This window comes from Manis javanica, chromosome 5 (assembly GCF_040802235.1).
Source record: "Manis javanica isolate MJ-LG chromosome 5, MJ_LKY, whole genome shotgun sequence".
Lineage (NCBI taxonomy): Eukaryota > Metazoa > Chordata > Mammalia > Pholidota > Manidae > Manis > Manis javanica.
The window spans coordinates 21,979,163-21,996,460 of NC_133160.1; the positions used below are offsets into that span (position 1 = coordinate 21,979,163).

General features: G+C 37.6%; 1 protein-coding gene across 2 annotated transcripts in view; it reads left to right on the forward strand.

The window, feature by feature from the left end:
- Window positions 1-17,298, forward strand: part of TRPC4AP (transient receptor potential cation channel subfamily C member 4 associated protein) — an 85,968-nt gene that overhangs the window by 24,132 nt on the left and 44,538 nt on the right. For both annotated transcript variants that reach the window (XM_017674960.3, XM_017674959.3), the window contains exons 5-7: window positions 1,775-1,830; window positions 3,963-4,091; window positions 8,483-8,690. In XM_017674960.3, coding sequence (XP_017530449.2) covers window positions 1,775-1,830; window positions 3,963-4,091; window positions 8,483-8,690 — 393 coding nt within the window. The remainder of the gene's footprint in view (window positions 1-1,774; window positions 1,831-3,962; window positions 4,092-8,482; window positions 8,691-17,298) is intronic.

Genomic DNA, 17,298 nt, shown 5'->3' on the forward strand with positions numbered 1-17,298 from the left:
AGTTTCTAATAGTTCTTAGGCCCAGCTTTTAAGTTTTCTTATTTCTTATATATAGTTAATTGATGGAATAAGGAATAATGACCTCATAAGATTATTTATTGCTTTCTTTTTTTAAACCCTGTTTTTGTTATGAAGGTAATATATTCTCTTTGTAAAAAGTTCAGTCATTACCAGAGAGTGTATGGTAAAAAGTCTACATGTTTTGGTCGCACATTATTTCTTAAGCTGGGTGGTGGGTATATGGCTATTATTTTGTCCTTCCTTATAACTTATACATGATACAAATACTATTTTTAGGTATTCAGTATTTAATTTTTTTAAAAAAGTAAGTGCACTTTACTTTGGCATTAAAGGCCAGAGATCACTTCAGTTAACATTTGATGAACGTCCTTCTACAAAGATCACATGTATTTTTTTTTTCCCCCTGAACATGACTTACTATCAAAGGCCTTGTTTGTCTATATAGTAGTGATTAAGAGGATTCATATTCATCTTTGATGTGTCAGCTTTGCACTCTATCTAAATTGGTTCTTCATGTTGTCTGTAAGTAGCATCTCGTAGTTATTTGTTGGTGTACTTATTTATTCTCCCTCCCTCACCTCTTGGTGTTTAAGTTCAATAAGCCTGAGAAGTGGTCTTTTTTTTTTTTTTTTTTTTTTTTTTTTTTACTAATTACTGTGTGTTCTGCATCTGCTCTAGAGTAGGTGCTGAATAAATATTTGATGAATGAGTTAATTCCAATTACCTTTGAAAATGAAAGATCTAGAAATACTGAGATACACTGATCTGGTAGTCCAAGCTCTGAGGTCATGAAATAAATGAACAAACCAAAAAGCCTCCGTAGGTTGAAAAGTAGTGATGGAGGGATACAGGACATCTACATTGTGTCAAGATTATATCAGGTACCCTTCTGGTCAAGCTAGCTTGTCAGGGTTTACCTATTGGGCTCTCAGAGTGTGACCTAGTATTTTAGAGTTTATGTCAGCATAGGATTGAATGGAAATAGTTTTGAAAATAAAACTAATGTGAAACAAAACACTTTGTCCCTGGTTCATACACATTTTTCCCATCTCCTTGTTTTCCAGTCATGAACATTTAGCTTCCTTTTTGTGGTGCTCTCCTTTTCCTGCCCAGAGAAGTAGCTAGTTCTTCATTAGAGTTAGAAGGCCAGACTTTAAAAGCTGTTTCCCCAACAGAAATAACAAAGAACAAAGCAAAAACACTCAATGAGTCTGAAATAAAATGATATCCTTGTTTGCTGCTAGGAAACTGTCCATGAAAATGTTTAAGAGCAATAAAGATGCTTATACTTTGGATTCCAGAACTGCTTTTGGAAATGTATCTTGAGGAACCAATTCAGCACAGACATAAAATGTCTACATACATACATATGTACATATATATATATGTATAGTTATTTTTAGTCTATTTAAATAGCAAGAAACCCCCAAAACTCTGCATTATGTTCCAGGCAAGCTGCAGGGAAGCAAGGCTTATTAAGTGATGATACTACAATAGGTTGAAATTATGAAGTCTGTGGGGTATAATAAGAAAATGACTACTATATCATACCAAAAACAGAATACAAATTGGTGTGTAGATTCTGATGGGCACCATGAAAACCTTTGGTAAACATGGACTGAAAGGAGTTGTGCTAAAAGGAAAATAACCATCTTGGAGGGGATTGTAACAATTCTTAATGTTCAAAAATTTAATTCTGTTATGCAGTCTTTTCAATGAAGAAAATAATCAATTATTTCCCTTTCACTTTCAGTAAGTGATGAAATGTCTAAGGACTGTTTGAGCATCCTGTATAACACCTGTGTCTGTGTAAGTATCTCTGCCCCTGAGGCCCCACTTCCCTCACCACATCTGCACTGCTTGAGAAGGAAAGGTCCCGGTGGGAGTGCTAAATAGGAGAGCTATCTTCAGATGCTGGGGAAGTGGACTTACTTTATGTGTGCCTGAAAATCAGGACCAACAGCTAAAAACTGGGGGTGTCAGAATGTCATAGTAATTGTTAAGAGCCAGGGCAGCTATAGCAGGTATTGAACATATTTAACCCTGAAGTTGTCCGAGCAGAGACTGAGCAGTTACTTGTCAAATGGACACAAAGGTTGGAATCTTCAAGATCTCTTTTAACCTCATTCTGCCTGTTCCTTCATTTTCCTTGTTAGAAACAAAGCAAGAATCAGATGGCCCACCCATACATTGAGAAGAACTCTTTAGTAGGTTGACCACTGAGTAAGAAAGAATGTTGAATAAAAGAAGCAGTTTGGTAGAAAGAGAAGAACATAGCACTTAGTGCTGACCTTGATTTTTGGTTCTGGCCCTTGGCTTAGTGCTGATTAATTCATATCCCTGAACTTTAGTTTCTGTATCAGTAGAGTCCAGTTAATAATCATACTAACATCATAGTGTGGTAAGGACTAAATGAGATAATAGACATGAAAGTGCTTTGTAAAGCCACATGCAAATGATGGTTTTTACAAGACACAGTAGCTGTCTTTTAGGAACTTATACGGTAAACTCTTAAGTTCCTAGTAAACAGCGAATCATAATGCATGGCAGAAGGAAACAAATGCTGTTCTAAAAGTGAAACCTGTATACTATGAAAATGCAGAGGAACATTTAATTCCTTTTTCATTTCTAGTCCCATTCAAAGAAAGATTTCAGGTATCTTGTTGGAGTATGTAAAAATCTACCAAGATCACAAATTTAGAAGTAGGTAGGAAAGAAAGGATAAAACAAGGTGAGGGCATAACATGCATCCAGGAGGTGGGTTTATCATAAAATCATCTCTACTATGCATGGGGCACAAATTTGGGTTTAAGTTTATCAACCAACACAAATAAGGAAATATGTCTCAACACTTACACAGCTCAGCATCTGTAACAGTGCTGTGCAGTAGGATTATAAGCCACTTACGTCATTTTAAATTTAACTGTAGTCACATCTTTTAGAAAAAAAGAAAAGTAGAAAGAAATAGGTCAAGTTAATTTTAATACTGTATTCTATTTAACACAGTATGTCAAGAATATTATTCCAACATTTAATCAATATAAGTAATTATTGAGATATTTATACTTTTTTTGTACTAAGCTTTCAAAATCCAGTGTATTTTTTTATGCTCAGAGCACATCTCAGTTGAGGCTAGCCACATTTCAAGTGCTTAATAGCTACATGTAGCTAATGGCACAGGTAGGCGCAGACAGACCTATAAGATAAAAGCAAACTAATTGTTCAGGTAATGCACAATTATTCTTGCAATTAAGGCCAGTAAGAAGTTGTCCTTGTAAAAAAAGATGAGGTATGTATGATGTAATGACTCCGTCATTGGCAACATCCTTAGTCACTAGTTTTATGAGCATGTTTGTTAATGACACCTAATGTTAGTCAGTGATAATATGGTAAAACAGGTCAATAAACAAAAATAAAAGGGAAAGAAGAAACAAAAAATAAAGAACATAGGATGATATGGCTAAATTCCAGGTTAGGTGGCTTTTAAGAGTTGCAAACCCCAGTGTCTCCAGGGATCAGCCAGAAAACAAGAAATATTTGAAGTTAGCTATTTTGCAGTGTGGACTTGTACAAATTGTGACTAGCCTGGAGTGAGCATGTCCTGCCTAAGGACATTTAATTCAAAATTTAAAAGGTACTGCTGGCCAAATAAAACTAACCTACTGGATGCTAGTTTGCTTCTCCTGATCTAGATCCTTGGCAGATAATAAATAGGTCAAGAAACTATGATGAATACTTAAAAAAAAAAAAAAGAACTCTCCCCAGAAAAATGCATTTGCACACATTTTGTATATAGTTTTAGGGATTTAAGGCCTCAGCCAAGAATTCCTGATGTAGTGTGGAACTGCTTTTCCAGTATCTGGGAGGGGTATCTTGCTCTTCACATTTTATTTTGTAGTTATAGCCTATTCTGTGTTTTCTCTCCATTTCCCTTGTGATAGACGGAAGGAGTTACAAAGCGTTTGGCAGAAAAGAATGACTTTGTGATCTTCCTGTTTACACTGATGACAAGTAAGAAGACATTCTTACAAACAGCAACCCTCATTGAAGATATTTTGGGTGTTAAAAAGGTGAGCTGTGTCCTCCAGCAGGTGGCTGACCAGATTTGGGGTGGGGGGAGGTATCTCAGACAGTTGGAATCTCAAACCTGAGTAATGTGCAGAGCCCTTTTAAAAGAAAAATTCTTTCATACTCTTAGTGTTGATGTAAATTATTTTCTGTTACTTAAATAAATTCAAGTATAAAACTAAGACTTCTTATGTTAGTGGGCCTTAAGTAACTTTAAAGCCTAAACAAATAAATTGTAATCAAACTAATTATAAAACTCAGAAGTTCAGATTGATTTTGTGAATTTAATATGATGGCTAATGTTACTTTACCAAAATCAGATTGCCCTCACAAATTATTATGCTGTAAGGTCTTTTTAGCATACCTATTCTTTATGCTGTGTGATGGTTTCATTCTCTTTATGTGAACCGCAGTCAAACTGTCATTCATTAGGATATGTTTCCTTTGATGCTGATGTTTGGCTTTCATTTAAGTTCACCTTTTTTTTCATCATTAGTCTTCAAAAGTTAAAAGTTTTGTTGACACCAACATAGAAGACAAAAATTTGAGCACTGAAATCTTGCCACTCGGCCATAAGGTGTACATTCACATGATCCAGAATATACTTCTTTAAAAAAAGAAAAACTGTGATTGAAATGAAAATAATAAAGTAAAAATGTATCACTGAAAACTCACAGACCCCCCCAAAACACATCCATAGACCTCTGTTAGAGAATCACTATATTAGATTTTTGGTGTAATGCTTGTGAAGACCTGGAGCTTACTTCCCCTTGTCCCATGTCTCCATGTTGGTCACAGATTGGCAGATTTCTTCCTCTTACTACTGAGGAGGCAGGAGAAGCCTCTTAGAGTTCCTGTTGCAGGAAAGAGGCTACCCGTGTGTATCGTGGTTACCCCAGTTTTTATTTCTATCTTTCTGCCGCCCTTTTCCCCAGGCCCTGCTTATCATGCCCCAGGCAGAAGATGCACAAGGGGCCCATTGTCTGCAGGGACACACTGGAGATGTGTGTAGGTCCCAGACAGACCCTTTGTGCCCTTTGATAAAAAGGCTTTGTTAGTTTTCTAATAATTGTTTCTGCAGCCAGTGTGTGAGAGGGGGCTTCCAGGGCGGAAACTCCACAGGCTCCCTGGCAGTCTCAGCATAGTCTCGGATTGCTCCTTTGTAACTTTTCCTGCTTGTGTCTCATGTCCTCTCACTCCCTTGTACCTTTCTGTTTTGCCAAAAATAGTGATGAGTTCTGCTAGACGTTATTGGTACCTTGGTGCAGTTTGAAAGGGGAACAGACACCATAAAGAAAGTGGGAACTAGTTTCTTACTGATAGACATTTAAATAATTTCCAACTTCTTAAAAAAAAAAAAAAAGTGGGAACCCAAGCCACAAACTGGGAGAAGATACTCGCAACCCACATGCAACTCACAAAAGATTAGTGTTCAAAATTTATCAAGAATTCTTACAAATGAGCAAGATAAAGACAAATAGCCCAGTAGAAAAATGGGCAATGATAAGAGTGAACATTTTACAGAAGAGGCACAAATGGCCCGTAAACATAAAGAGAAGATGTTTAACTTCTTTGATAATCAGGGAAACATAAATCAAAACCACAGCGAGAGGGAGGGAGAGCAGGCGCCCAGGAGTGTGCGAGAGACCCAAGCAGGTGCTGGTGAGAATGTACATGTTGGAAACACTTGTTTTTGCCGATAGCTTTTTATATCAGCAGAATGTATTTATCTTTTTGTTTTCTAGTTGAACATGTGCATCCCCTGTGACCCAGCACCTAAGGGAAGCACTGTCCTCAGGGCTGAAGCATCAGTATTGTGGCCTGGGTCACCTGTAACCTACGCCCAGGCACACTTGTGGAGAAAGCTCAATCCCAGAACAATGATTCTTAGAAATGAAAACACTAAATGGAAGCCAGAGGTTGTGAAATTAATTCAGTGGGTCTACCAGTTAAATAGAAGAGATTAGAGTGTATTGTGTAAGGGTATTGTTTGATTAAATTTTTGTTTCATATGTATACATTTACGTATGTATGTTTATTGTGTTGTGATGGAAAATTTATTTCTTATTCTTGGACATGTTAGAATGGTTGGAAGCCACTGTCCCAGAGAAACTTATGCACATGTGCTTCAGGAAACACTAAGAACATTTATAACATTATTGTTTCAGAGCAAAAACTGAACCAAGTCTAAAATCCATCGACAGGAAAATGGATAAATGTACTCTCTTGACACAGTGGAATATTATAAAGTAGTGGACTGTTGCTGTAGGCAACAACATAGCTGAGTCATAGAAATTACTGATAGAAGTCAGCTGCAGAAGACTGTACCATTGACCCTTGAATAACATGGGTTTGAACTGTGCAGTCCACTTATATGCAGATTTTTAAAATAAGTATATTGGAAAATTTTTTGTAGATGTGTAACAATTTGAAAAAAAGTTTTCCTTTAGCTGTATTGTAAGAATATAGTACATTACATATAGTATATAAAATATATATGTATTAATCATGTATAAATATGTATTAATCAACTTATCAGTAGGCTTCTAGTTAACAGTAGGCTATTTATTAGTTTTTAAGAAGTCAAAAGTTATATGCATATTTTTTACTGTGCCAGGTGTCAACATCCTTAGCTGCTGCATTGTTCAAGGGTCAACTCCATATAGTATATCATTTTTATAAAGCTCAAAAATACAGAAATTCAAATCATATATATTAAACAGCAAAGCAGTAATAAAATTCAGGATGCTGGTTACCTTGGGCAGAGAGGCAGGGAGATATGATAGGGAAGACACATACAGCTTTTGACTTTGTTGCTTTATGACATGTTATATGTATCAAATACTAAGTCAATATAAATATAATGCAAAGAAGTGGTCTTGGAGGGTTGTGGGACCTGTTTACCTGACCCATACACTAAGTTCAGGGCTAGAGGAACTGATGAACTGAAAATCAGTTTCCAGTGGTAACAGTAGCTACTATTTGTTGTGACTGGGGAAGGGGAAGGGGAAGACAAAGGCAGAGGAGCTATTCCCAAATACTCCCTCCACAGCAAACTTCTGTCCTCCATTACCAGAAACAGGAATGGGATCCATGAGGCCTTCTAGGAATCTCCACTCATTCAGTACACATTTACCAACACCCTCCTTACCAGGTCTTATGCATTGAGGCTCTGGAGAGAAGGTAAGACACACCCCTACCTCCAGACAGTAGCAGTTTATTTGAAATAGATGCAGGAACAGATAATTATAAGATCATACAACACATGCAGTGAAAGAGAAAGCCCAATCCAGTGGAAGTTAAGTAAATTAGTAGAATGAAGGGTAACAGATACTATTTGAGGAACATAAGGATACTTCAGAAGGAAAGGGGCTCATGTAATGTGCAACATTTGCAGATTTTAAGAAAGAAAAGCAAAATAGAACATAACCAAATAAAAATCATTTCATAAAATTCAATACTTATTCATAATAAAAGCTAGGAATTGAAGGAAAATTCCTTAACTTGATATAGCATATCTAATAAATTTTACTGAAGACATCAAATTTAATGTTGAAACTTTGGAAATGTTTTTATTAAAGATAGGAAAAAGGCAAGAATGCATGCTATCACTTGCTCTAGATAATTGGTTACATGTGTATGTACACAAGGAGACATCTATAGGAATGTTCATTGCAAATTATTAGTGAAAAATTACAATTCCAACATACATATAAAGAGAATAATTAAATGTGAAGTAAAACTGAAAAATGAATGAACTAGAGACTAGAGCTACTTATATAAGTGTAGTTAAATCTTAATGTTGACTAAAAAGTAAGGTTATTTAATTTAAAAGCATTCACAATATGCATGTAGAACAGTATCAGATATTCAGATATTTTAATGGAAATATTTGTAACTGTAAAAACATGCATGGGAATAATAAACACATTTCAACTTAATGGTTATCTCTGGAGAGAGAAAAGGGTCTGCAATTGGGTGAGATATATGAGGGCTTTCAGCTATATTTAAAACAATTTATTTCTTCAAAAGAAAACATCTGTAATAAGAATTGAAATTAATGACTAATAAAACTGGAATGGTAAGCATCTTTTTTAAATGGACAAAATGAGCCACATGAGCAAAGGTAGAGAATAAGAATGGGGTGCTCAATGAGTTTAATCCTCAGACCAGTCCTATGAGGTAGGTTAATCCCATTTGACAGTTGAATAAAAAGAGACTTAGAGAGGTCCCTTAACTTAACCTAAGTTTGCACAGATGCCATTTGCAGAGCCAGGATTTGAACCTAAATGATCTAGTGACCAATCCGTATTCTTAGGGGAATATAGAGGAGGGGCATGTTCAATCTCAAATGAACTGAGCGGGGGGATTGTTTTATTTGTGTCTTCCGTAGGAAATGATCCGACTAGATGAAGTCCCTAATCTGAGTTCCTTAGTATCCAATTTTGATCAGCAGCAGCTTGCTAATTTCTGCCGGATTCTGGCTGTCACCATTTCAGAGATGGATACAGGGAATGATGACAAGCATACGCTTCTTGCCAAAAATGCTCAGCAAAAGAAAAGCTTGAGCTTGGGACCTTCTGCAGCTGAAATCAACCAAGGTAAAGTCTCTGGATTCTCAGAATTTTGAGATTATAGTTCTGAGTCCCCATCCTAAATCATCTAGTTCTTTGAGTATCTCTAAAGATTGATCCAGGTGAGGGCTGATAGGGCATATAATTTATATGTTAAATTTATATGTGTGTAAGTGTTCATTATTTTGGGGGGCCAAGTCCATAACTTTCATCAGATTTTTGGACCTAGAACCTCAGAAAAGTTAAGAATGATTATTTATTAGAATTACAAATACATATACCTTTAGATCCACTAAGACTCTTCTCTGCTGGGCCTTTATCCTATAGATATATAGGATATGGTGTGTATTTAAGGTTACTCATTACAATATTGTTTATAACAACAAAAGACTGGTAACGTTAGCAATAGACTACCTAATATAGCTTTTAAGAAAAGGAATAAAGATCATCTCTATGTACTGATACAGAAAAATCTCCAAGATACATTAATTGTAAAGAGGAAAATGCAGAACTATGTGTATAGTATACTTTTTGTATTAAGGTGGGGGAATAAGACCAAATGCATTTTTTTGTTGATACACAGTATGCACACAGTATACACAAGAGGCCTAAAGTGGTTACATCTTAGGAGGTGGCTAGAAACTGGATAAATGACAACAGCATAAGTGGAACTTTTTAGTGCATTATTTTATATATTGTTTTATTTTAGAACCATGTGACTATATTAATTATTAAATAAGAAAATACTTGTCTGGCCCATTTACCCCACCGGTAGCCTTTTGTTAGCAAAAAATAATATTTTCTATTGATAAAGTGTCTTGGCCTAAGCAGGTTTCAGGGAAACTGGGCATATATCTGATTTGGTTATAAGAATATATGATACATATTCAAATAAAATATTTATGTGTCTTAAAAGCTAGTTCTTGAGCATTAATAGACTATAAAAATATATTGCTGTGCACTTTACAGTTAACCCAATAACCAAGGTGAAATAATGAACACTTATAATTAGAAAGCAGCAGGAGAAAAAAGATGGCAGAGAAGGAAGGCAAGGTGGAAACCTCCTCCCAAAAACACATAAAACATGAAAATACAGCAGATACAACAAATGACCTGAAGACTGCAGAGCTGACTACCTACATCTGGGGAAGAAGAGAAGACCTCACAGAAAAGGGTAAAGTGGCAAAGCTGATCAGTTGGGACCCAAGCCCTCCTCCTGCCCCAGCCCACAGGCAGGAGAAAGAGAAATGGAGTAGGGAAGAAGTAGGAGCCCAGGGTTGCTGAACACCTGGCCCTGGAGATCTGCTCCAGAAGCACGAGCCCATATTACATAGTGTTCTGGTGAGTAGCGGGGCTGGACAACAAAGACAGGTGAAACATTCAGGGAGGCTGAGCTCAGCTCTTACGGAGAATAGGCATGCTCACCTGTCCCCCTGAAACAAAAGCAAAGCAGGCAGTTTGAAAGACTTGCCAGCAACAGGAGAAGTACTAGAGGGGCTAGTGTTAGATGGAGCTCTCTTTTCAGGACAAAGGGTAGGTGGATGATACCTCCCCAGTCTGCCCTTGGCCACACAGATCAGGAACTCTTGGGATCCATGGATGCTTAGTCCCCCTCACAGGCAACTGTGTGCTTGGCCAGCAGACAACCCACTTGGCCCAGCAGTAGTGTCAGACTTTGCTGCTAGATAAGCAGAGGGAGACCCTCCCAGCTTTCTTGGCTCTATTTCAGCACAGCTGGGGAGGTGCCTGCAGGAGCCAGTTCCAAGAGCTTCTTCCTCCCTAAGGGCACCATATCCTGCGCAAGGAGCCTGGGAAGAGACACAGCCTGCCCACCCCATTAACCCTGCAGCCCCTGCCATTGCCTGCAGTCCAGGCAGAAAGGTGGCCCTGCTCATAGCAACTCCAGCAGAGACTTCTGTGCGGATCACAAAGGTGTGGCCAAAGCAAACTGCCCAACTAGAATCAGACCACTAGAAGCCAGACAGACAGATGGCCACAACACACACCACCAGCTGAGGCTCCCTCACTGGAAAGTGAAGAGTGTTGAGCTTCTGGGCACTAGAGGGCGCCTCCTTCATAAAGCTGTTACTCCATAGGAAGAAACAGAAGCCCTGACAAAATGAGGCAGAGGGATATGTTTCAGACACAGCTGCAAGAAAAACACCAGAAACCAGAAAGAAGGCTGAATGAAACAGAAATCACCAATCTTGATAAAGATGTCAAAGTAAAAGCCATAAACATACAGATCTACAGAAAAATACTCAAGATCTCAGGGAGGACTTCAGCAAAAAAAATAGAAGACTTGCGAAAGAGACAGTCAGAACTGAACAGTACAGTATCTGAAATGAAACATACAGTGGAGAGATTGAATGACAGATTATCACAGGTTGAAGATGCTGTAAATGAAATCGATATTAGGGAACAAGAAAACAAGCCAAAAAACAGAAAAGGATCTCCAGGAATGAAAGAATAATAAGAGAGCTAGTGTGACCAATCCAAATGGAACAATATTTGCATAATAGGGGTACCAGAAGGAGATGAGGGAGACAAAGGGATAGAAAGTCTCTTTGATGAAATAATTGTTGAGAACTTCCCCAGTCTGGGAAAGAAATAGACACTTAGGTCATAGAAGTGTGGAGAGCCCCTAACAAAAGGAACACCAGGAAAACAACACCAAGACATAAATTAAAATAGCAAAGATTAAGGATAAAGAGAGAGAACTGAAAGCAGCCAGAGAGAGAAAAAAGATTATTTATAAAGGAAATCCCATCAGGCTATCAGCAGAAACTACAGGCCAGAAGGGAGTGTGGCATGATATATTTAATGTAATGAAACAGAAGGACCTCCAATCAAGAATCCTCTACCTGGCAAGATTATCATTTAAATTTGAAGCAGGGATTAAACAATTTCCAGATAAAAGTTGAAGGAATTCACCAATCCTAAGACAGCCATACAGGATATGTTAAAGAAACTGCTGTAGATGGAAATGTTCCTAAGGCTAAATAGCTTTCACCAGTGAAAATAAACCCATAGTAAAAGTAGTAGACCAATTAATTACCAAGCAAATACAAAATTAAAAAGAAGCAAAATCAACTACTCACAAAATCAGTCAAGGAATACACAAAGTGTAGGTTATGACCTCTAATAAAATGTGAAATAGGAAGAGGAAGGGGGAAAAAGGATGTTTAGATTATGTTTGAAGTAGTCAGCAATTTAAGATAGACTGTTATATAGTAAAGAAGCTATCCTTGAACCTTTGGTAACCACAAAACTAAAGTCTACAATCGAAGCCTCCCTACCCCCCAAAAAATGAAAGAGAAAGAAAAATCCAATCTCAACACTAAAGAAATCCATCAAATAACAAGAGAAGAGTACTAGGAAAAGAGGAATAGAGATGAGGTAAGAAAAAAACAAACAGAAAGCAGTTAAAAAAATAGCAATAAGTACATATCTATCAATAATCACCTTAAATGTAAGTGGACTGAATGCATCAATCAAAAGAGACAGAGTGGCAGAATGGATAAAAAAACAAGACCCATCTATATGCTAACTACAAGAGACTCATTTCAGACCCAAAGACATACACAGACCAAAAGTGAAGGGATGGAAAAAGATATTTCAAGCAAATAATAGGGAGGAAAAAGCAGAAGTAGCAGTACTTAAGTCAGACAAAATAGATTTCAAAACAAAGTAATGAGACAAAGAAGGACACTACATAATGATAAAGGGGGCAATTCAACAAGAGGATAGAACCATTATAAATATCTATGCACCCACTGTGTAAATATGTGAAACAAATGCAGAATTAAAAAGGTAATGCATTGCAACACCTTCATTTAGAAGACTTTAACACACTATTCACATCAGTAGATTAACCAGAGAGAAAATAAGTAAGGAAACAGAGGCACTTGAACAATACATTAGATCAGATGGACTTAACAGATATCTACAGAACATTCCACCTAAAAGCAGCAGGATACACAGTCTTCTCAAGTGTACATGGAACATTTTCCAGAATAGATCACATACTAGGCCACAAAAAGAGCATGAGTAAATTCAAAAAAGATTGAAATTGTATCAAGCAGCTTCTCAGACCACAGTGGTATCAAACTAGCAGTAAATTACACAAAGAAAACAAAAAAACCCTACAAACACATGAAGGCAAAACAACATGCTTCTAAATAATTAGTGGATCAATGACCAAATTAAAACAACTCAATCAATACATGGAAACAAATGAAAACAAAAGCTCAACAGCCCAAAACTTGTGGGATGCAACAAAGGCATTTCTAAGAAGAAAATACATAGCAATACAGTCTTACCTCAAAAAAAAAAAGAACAATCCCAAATAAACAGTCTAAAATCACAATTAAAGAAACTAGAAAAAGAACAACAAATGAAGCTCAAAAGGTAGTAGGAGGGACATAATAAAGATCAGACTAGAAATAAATAAATTTGAGAAGAATAAAACAATAGAAAAAATCATTAAACCAGGAGCTGGTTCTTTGAAAAAATAAAGAAAATAGAAAGCCCCCTAGCCAGACTTACCAAGAAAAAAGAGTGTGAACACATGTACAGAATCAGAAACAAGGAATAATCACAATGGCCACCATAGAAATACAGAGAATTATTAGAAAATACTTTGAAAAATTATATGCCAGTAAAATAGGACAACCTAGAAAAAATGGACAACTTTAGAAAAATACAACCTTCCAAGACTGACCCAGGAAGAAACAAAAAATCTGAACAGACTATCAGCAATGAAATTGAATTGGTAATCAAAAAACTACTTAGAACAAAACTCCAAGTCCAGATGGCTTCATAGCTGAATTTTATCAAACATTTAAAGAAGAGCTAATACCCATTCTCCTTAAAGTTTTCCAAAATGTAGAAGAGGAGGGAATACTCCCAAACTCATTCTACAAGGCCAGCATCACTATAATTCCAAAACCAGGCAAAGGAACTACAAAATAAAACTACATGCCAGTATCCCTGATGAATGTAGATGCAAAAATGCTTAACAAAATACTAGTTAACTGAACTCAAAAATACATAAAAAAAATATATATAGGAGATTCAGGATGGTGGTGTGAGAGGTGAGACAGAGAACTCCCAAAACCACAAATAGTATGAAAATATAGTTAATTAATACAACTAACCCTAAAACCTAAAACAGCAACAAGAAAGAAGGCTGCACCAGACTGCATACAGACCTCACGAACAGAGCAGACTTCACGAAACAGGGTAAAGTACCAAAGCCTTCATCCTGTGGGACCCAAGCCCTCCCCCCACCCCAGCTCAACAGTGGGAGGAAGAGAAATGGAGCGCAGAGGAGGTGGAAGCCTGGGACTACTGAACACCTAGTCCTGGAGATATGCTTTGCCAGCAGAAAATTGTATGGTGCTCTGGGGGCTGGGGAGCTGGGACAGGCAAAATGCCTGAGAGACTGAGATTCCAGCTGTTTGTGGAGGACAGGATCCACATCCAGATGCCTTGTTACAGAGGAAAGGCAGGCAGTCTGAGAGGCTTCCTAGCAGTGAGAGGGCTGCTGAAGGGGCAGGGTTTGCACGGAGCTTGCTGCATGGGAGAAGGGAGAGATGGACAAGGTTGTCTGAGTGCATGCTGCCCAGCAGGTTGGAAACTTTGAGGAGCTTCAGGTGCTCCATCCCCCTGGCTGGCCACTCAGCTCTGAGGCCCTCCACTGTGACACGCAGCCTGCCAAGCCTTCCTCCTGGCCTGACAGCACTGGCTCGCAAACCAGCAGTCACTGCACTGGCAGGAGGCCAGTGAGATGGAGGCCTCGCCTACAAAAGCTAGAGACGCCAAGCACAGAGGCTTACACTTGAGTGCTCGGCCCACTGGCTCTAACACTGTAGACAGGCACTGCAGATGGGAATCAGGAAGCAGATCTTTCCTCCCCCCAGACACCAGCTCTGCTCCCCTACAATCCCCAGCCTCACTCTATGGGCTGAGCAGCTCCAGAGACTAGAACTTCTGGGCACCAGAGGGCACCACACAGAAATATGAAATGTCAAAAGAACATGGTTCAGAACAAAATCTTGCAAACCCCAGAAAAACGGTCAAATGAAACTGAACTCACCAATCTTCCTGAAATGAAAGAAAGTTCACAATCATAAAAATCATAACATACTTATGGAGGTACAGAAAAATATTCAAGAACTCAGGAACAAAGTTAAGACAGAGATTCAATCATTAAGAAATTACGTATCTGAAATGAAACATACAATGGAGGGATTTAAAAGCATATTTGATGTAGTAGAAGAGATGGTAAATGGAATGGAAATTAGAGAGGAGGAATACAAAGAAGCTGAGGCACAGAGAGAAAAACGAATCTCTAAGAATGAAAGAATATTGAGAGAACTGTATGACCAGTCCGAATGGAACAATATTCACATTGTAGGGGTACCAGAAGAAGAAGAGAGAGAAAAGGGGATAGAAAGTGTCATTGAAGAGGTAATTGCTGAAAAATTCCCCAATCTGGTGAAGGAGATAGTCTCTCAAGCCATGGAGGTGCACAGATCTCCCAACACAAGGGACCCAAGAAAGGCAACATCAAGACATATAATAATGAAAACGGCAAAGATCAAGGATAAAGACAGACTTTTAAAAGCAGCTAGAGAGAGAAAAAAGATCACATGCAAAGGAAACTCCATCACGCTATCATCAGATTTCTGAACAGAAACCTTACAGGCCAGAAGGGAGTGGCATGCTATATTTAATGCAATGCAGCAGAAGGGCCTCAAACTGAGAATATTCTACCTGTCAAGGTTATCAATTAAATTTGAAGGAGGGATTAAATAATTTTCAGATAAGCAAAAACTGAGAGAACTTACCTCCCACAAACATCTACAGTGCATTTTGGAGGGACTCCTATAGATGAAAGTATTCCTATGGCTAAATAGATGTCACCCAAGGGATAGACATACAGAATATGATTCATAACGTACAAAGAATGGAGGAGGAAGAAAAAGGAGGAAAAAAGAAAGAATCTTTAGGTTGTGTTTGTAATAGCATATGAAGTGAGTTAAATTAGACTGTTAGACAGTAAAGGAATTACCCTTGAATCTTTGGTAACCATGAATCTAAAGCCTGCAATAGCAATAAGAACATACCTATCGATAATCACCCTAAATGTAAATGGACTGAATGCACCAATCAAAAGACATAGAGTCACTGAATGGATAAAAAAACAAGACCCATCCATATGCTGCCTACAAGAGACTCACTTCAAACCCAAAGACATACACAGACTGAAAGTGAAGGGATGGAAAAATATATTTCATGAAACTAATAGGGAGAAAAAAGCAGGAGTTGCAGTACTTGTATCAGCCAAAATAGACTTCAAAACAAAGAAAGTAACAAGAGAAAAAGAAGGACATTACATAGTGATAAAGGGGTCAGTCCAGCAAGAGGATATAACTATTAAAATGTCTATGCACCCAACACAGGTTCACCTACATATGTGAAACAAATACTAACAGAATTAAAGGGGGAAATAGAATGCAATGCATTCATTTTAGCAGACTTCAACGCACCACTCACTCCAAAGGACCAATCAACAAGACAGAAAATAAGTAAAGAGACAGAGGCACTGAACAATGTATTAGAACAAATGGACCTAATGGACATCTAACAGAACACTCCATCCAAAAACAACAGGATACACATTCTTCTCAAGTGCACATGGAACATTTCCAAGAATAGATCATATACTAGGCCACAAAAAGAACCTCAGTAAATTCAAAAAGATTGAAATTGTACCAACCAGCTTCTCAGATCACAAAGGTATGAAAGTAGAAATGAATTACACAAAGAAAATGAAAAAGCCCACAAACACATACAGGCTTAATAACATGCTCCTAAACAATTAATGGATCAATGACCAAATAAAAACAGAGATCAAGCAATATATGGAGACAAGTGACAACAATAATTCAACTCTGTGAACTAGTGGACAGCAAAATCTGTGGGACGCAGCAAAGGCCGTGCTCAGAGGAAATATTTTGCAATACAAGCCTTCCTCAGGAAAGAAGAACAATCCCAAATGAAAAGTCTATCTCACAATTAATCAAACTAGAAAAGGAAGTACAAATGAGGCCCAAAGTCAGCAGAATGAGGGACATAATAAAGATTAAAGCAGAAATAAAGAATACTGAGAAGAGTAAAACAATAGAAAGAATCAATGAAAGCAGGAGCTGGTTCTTCAAGAAAATAAACAAAATAGATAAACCTCTAGCCCTACTTATCAGGAATAAAAGAGAGTCTACACACACAAACAGAATCAGAAATGAGAAAGGAAAAATCACTATGGACACCACAGAAATACAAAGAATTATGAGAGAATACTATGAAAAATTATATTGTAACAAACTGTATAACCTACAAGAAATATACAACTTTCGAGAAAAATACAACTTTCCAGGGCTGACACAGGATGAAACAGAAAATCTGAGTAGACCAATTACCAGCAAAAAAATTGGATTGGTAATCAAAAAACTACCTAAGAACAAAACTGTACCAGATGGTTTCACTACTGAATTTCATCAAATATTTAGTGAAGACCTAATACCCATCCTCCTTAAAGTTTTTCCAAAAGGTAGAAGAGGAGGGAATA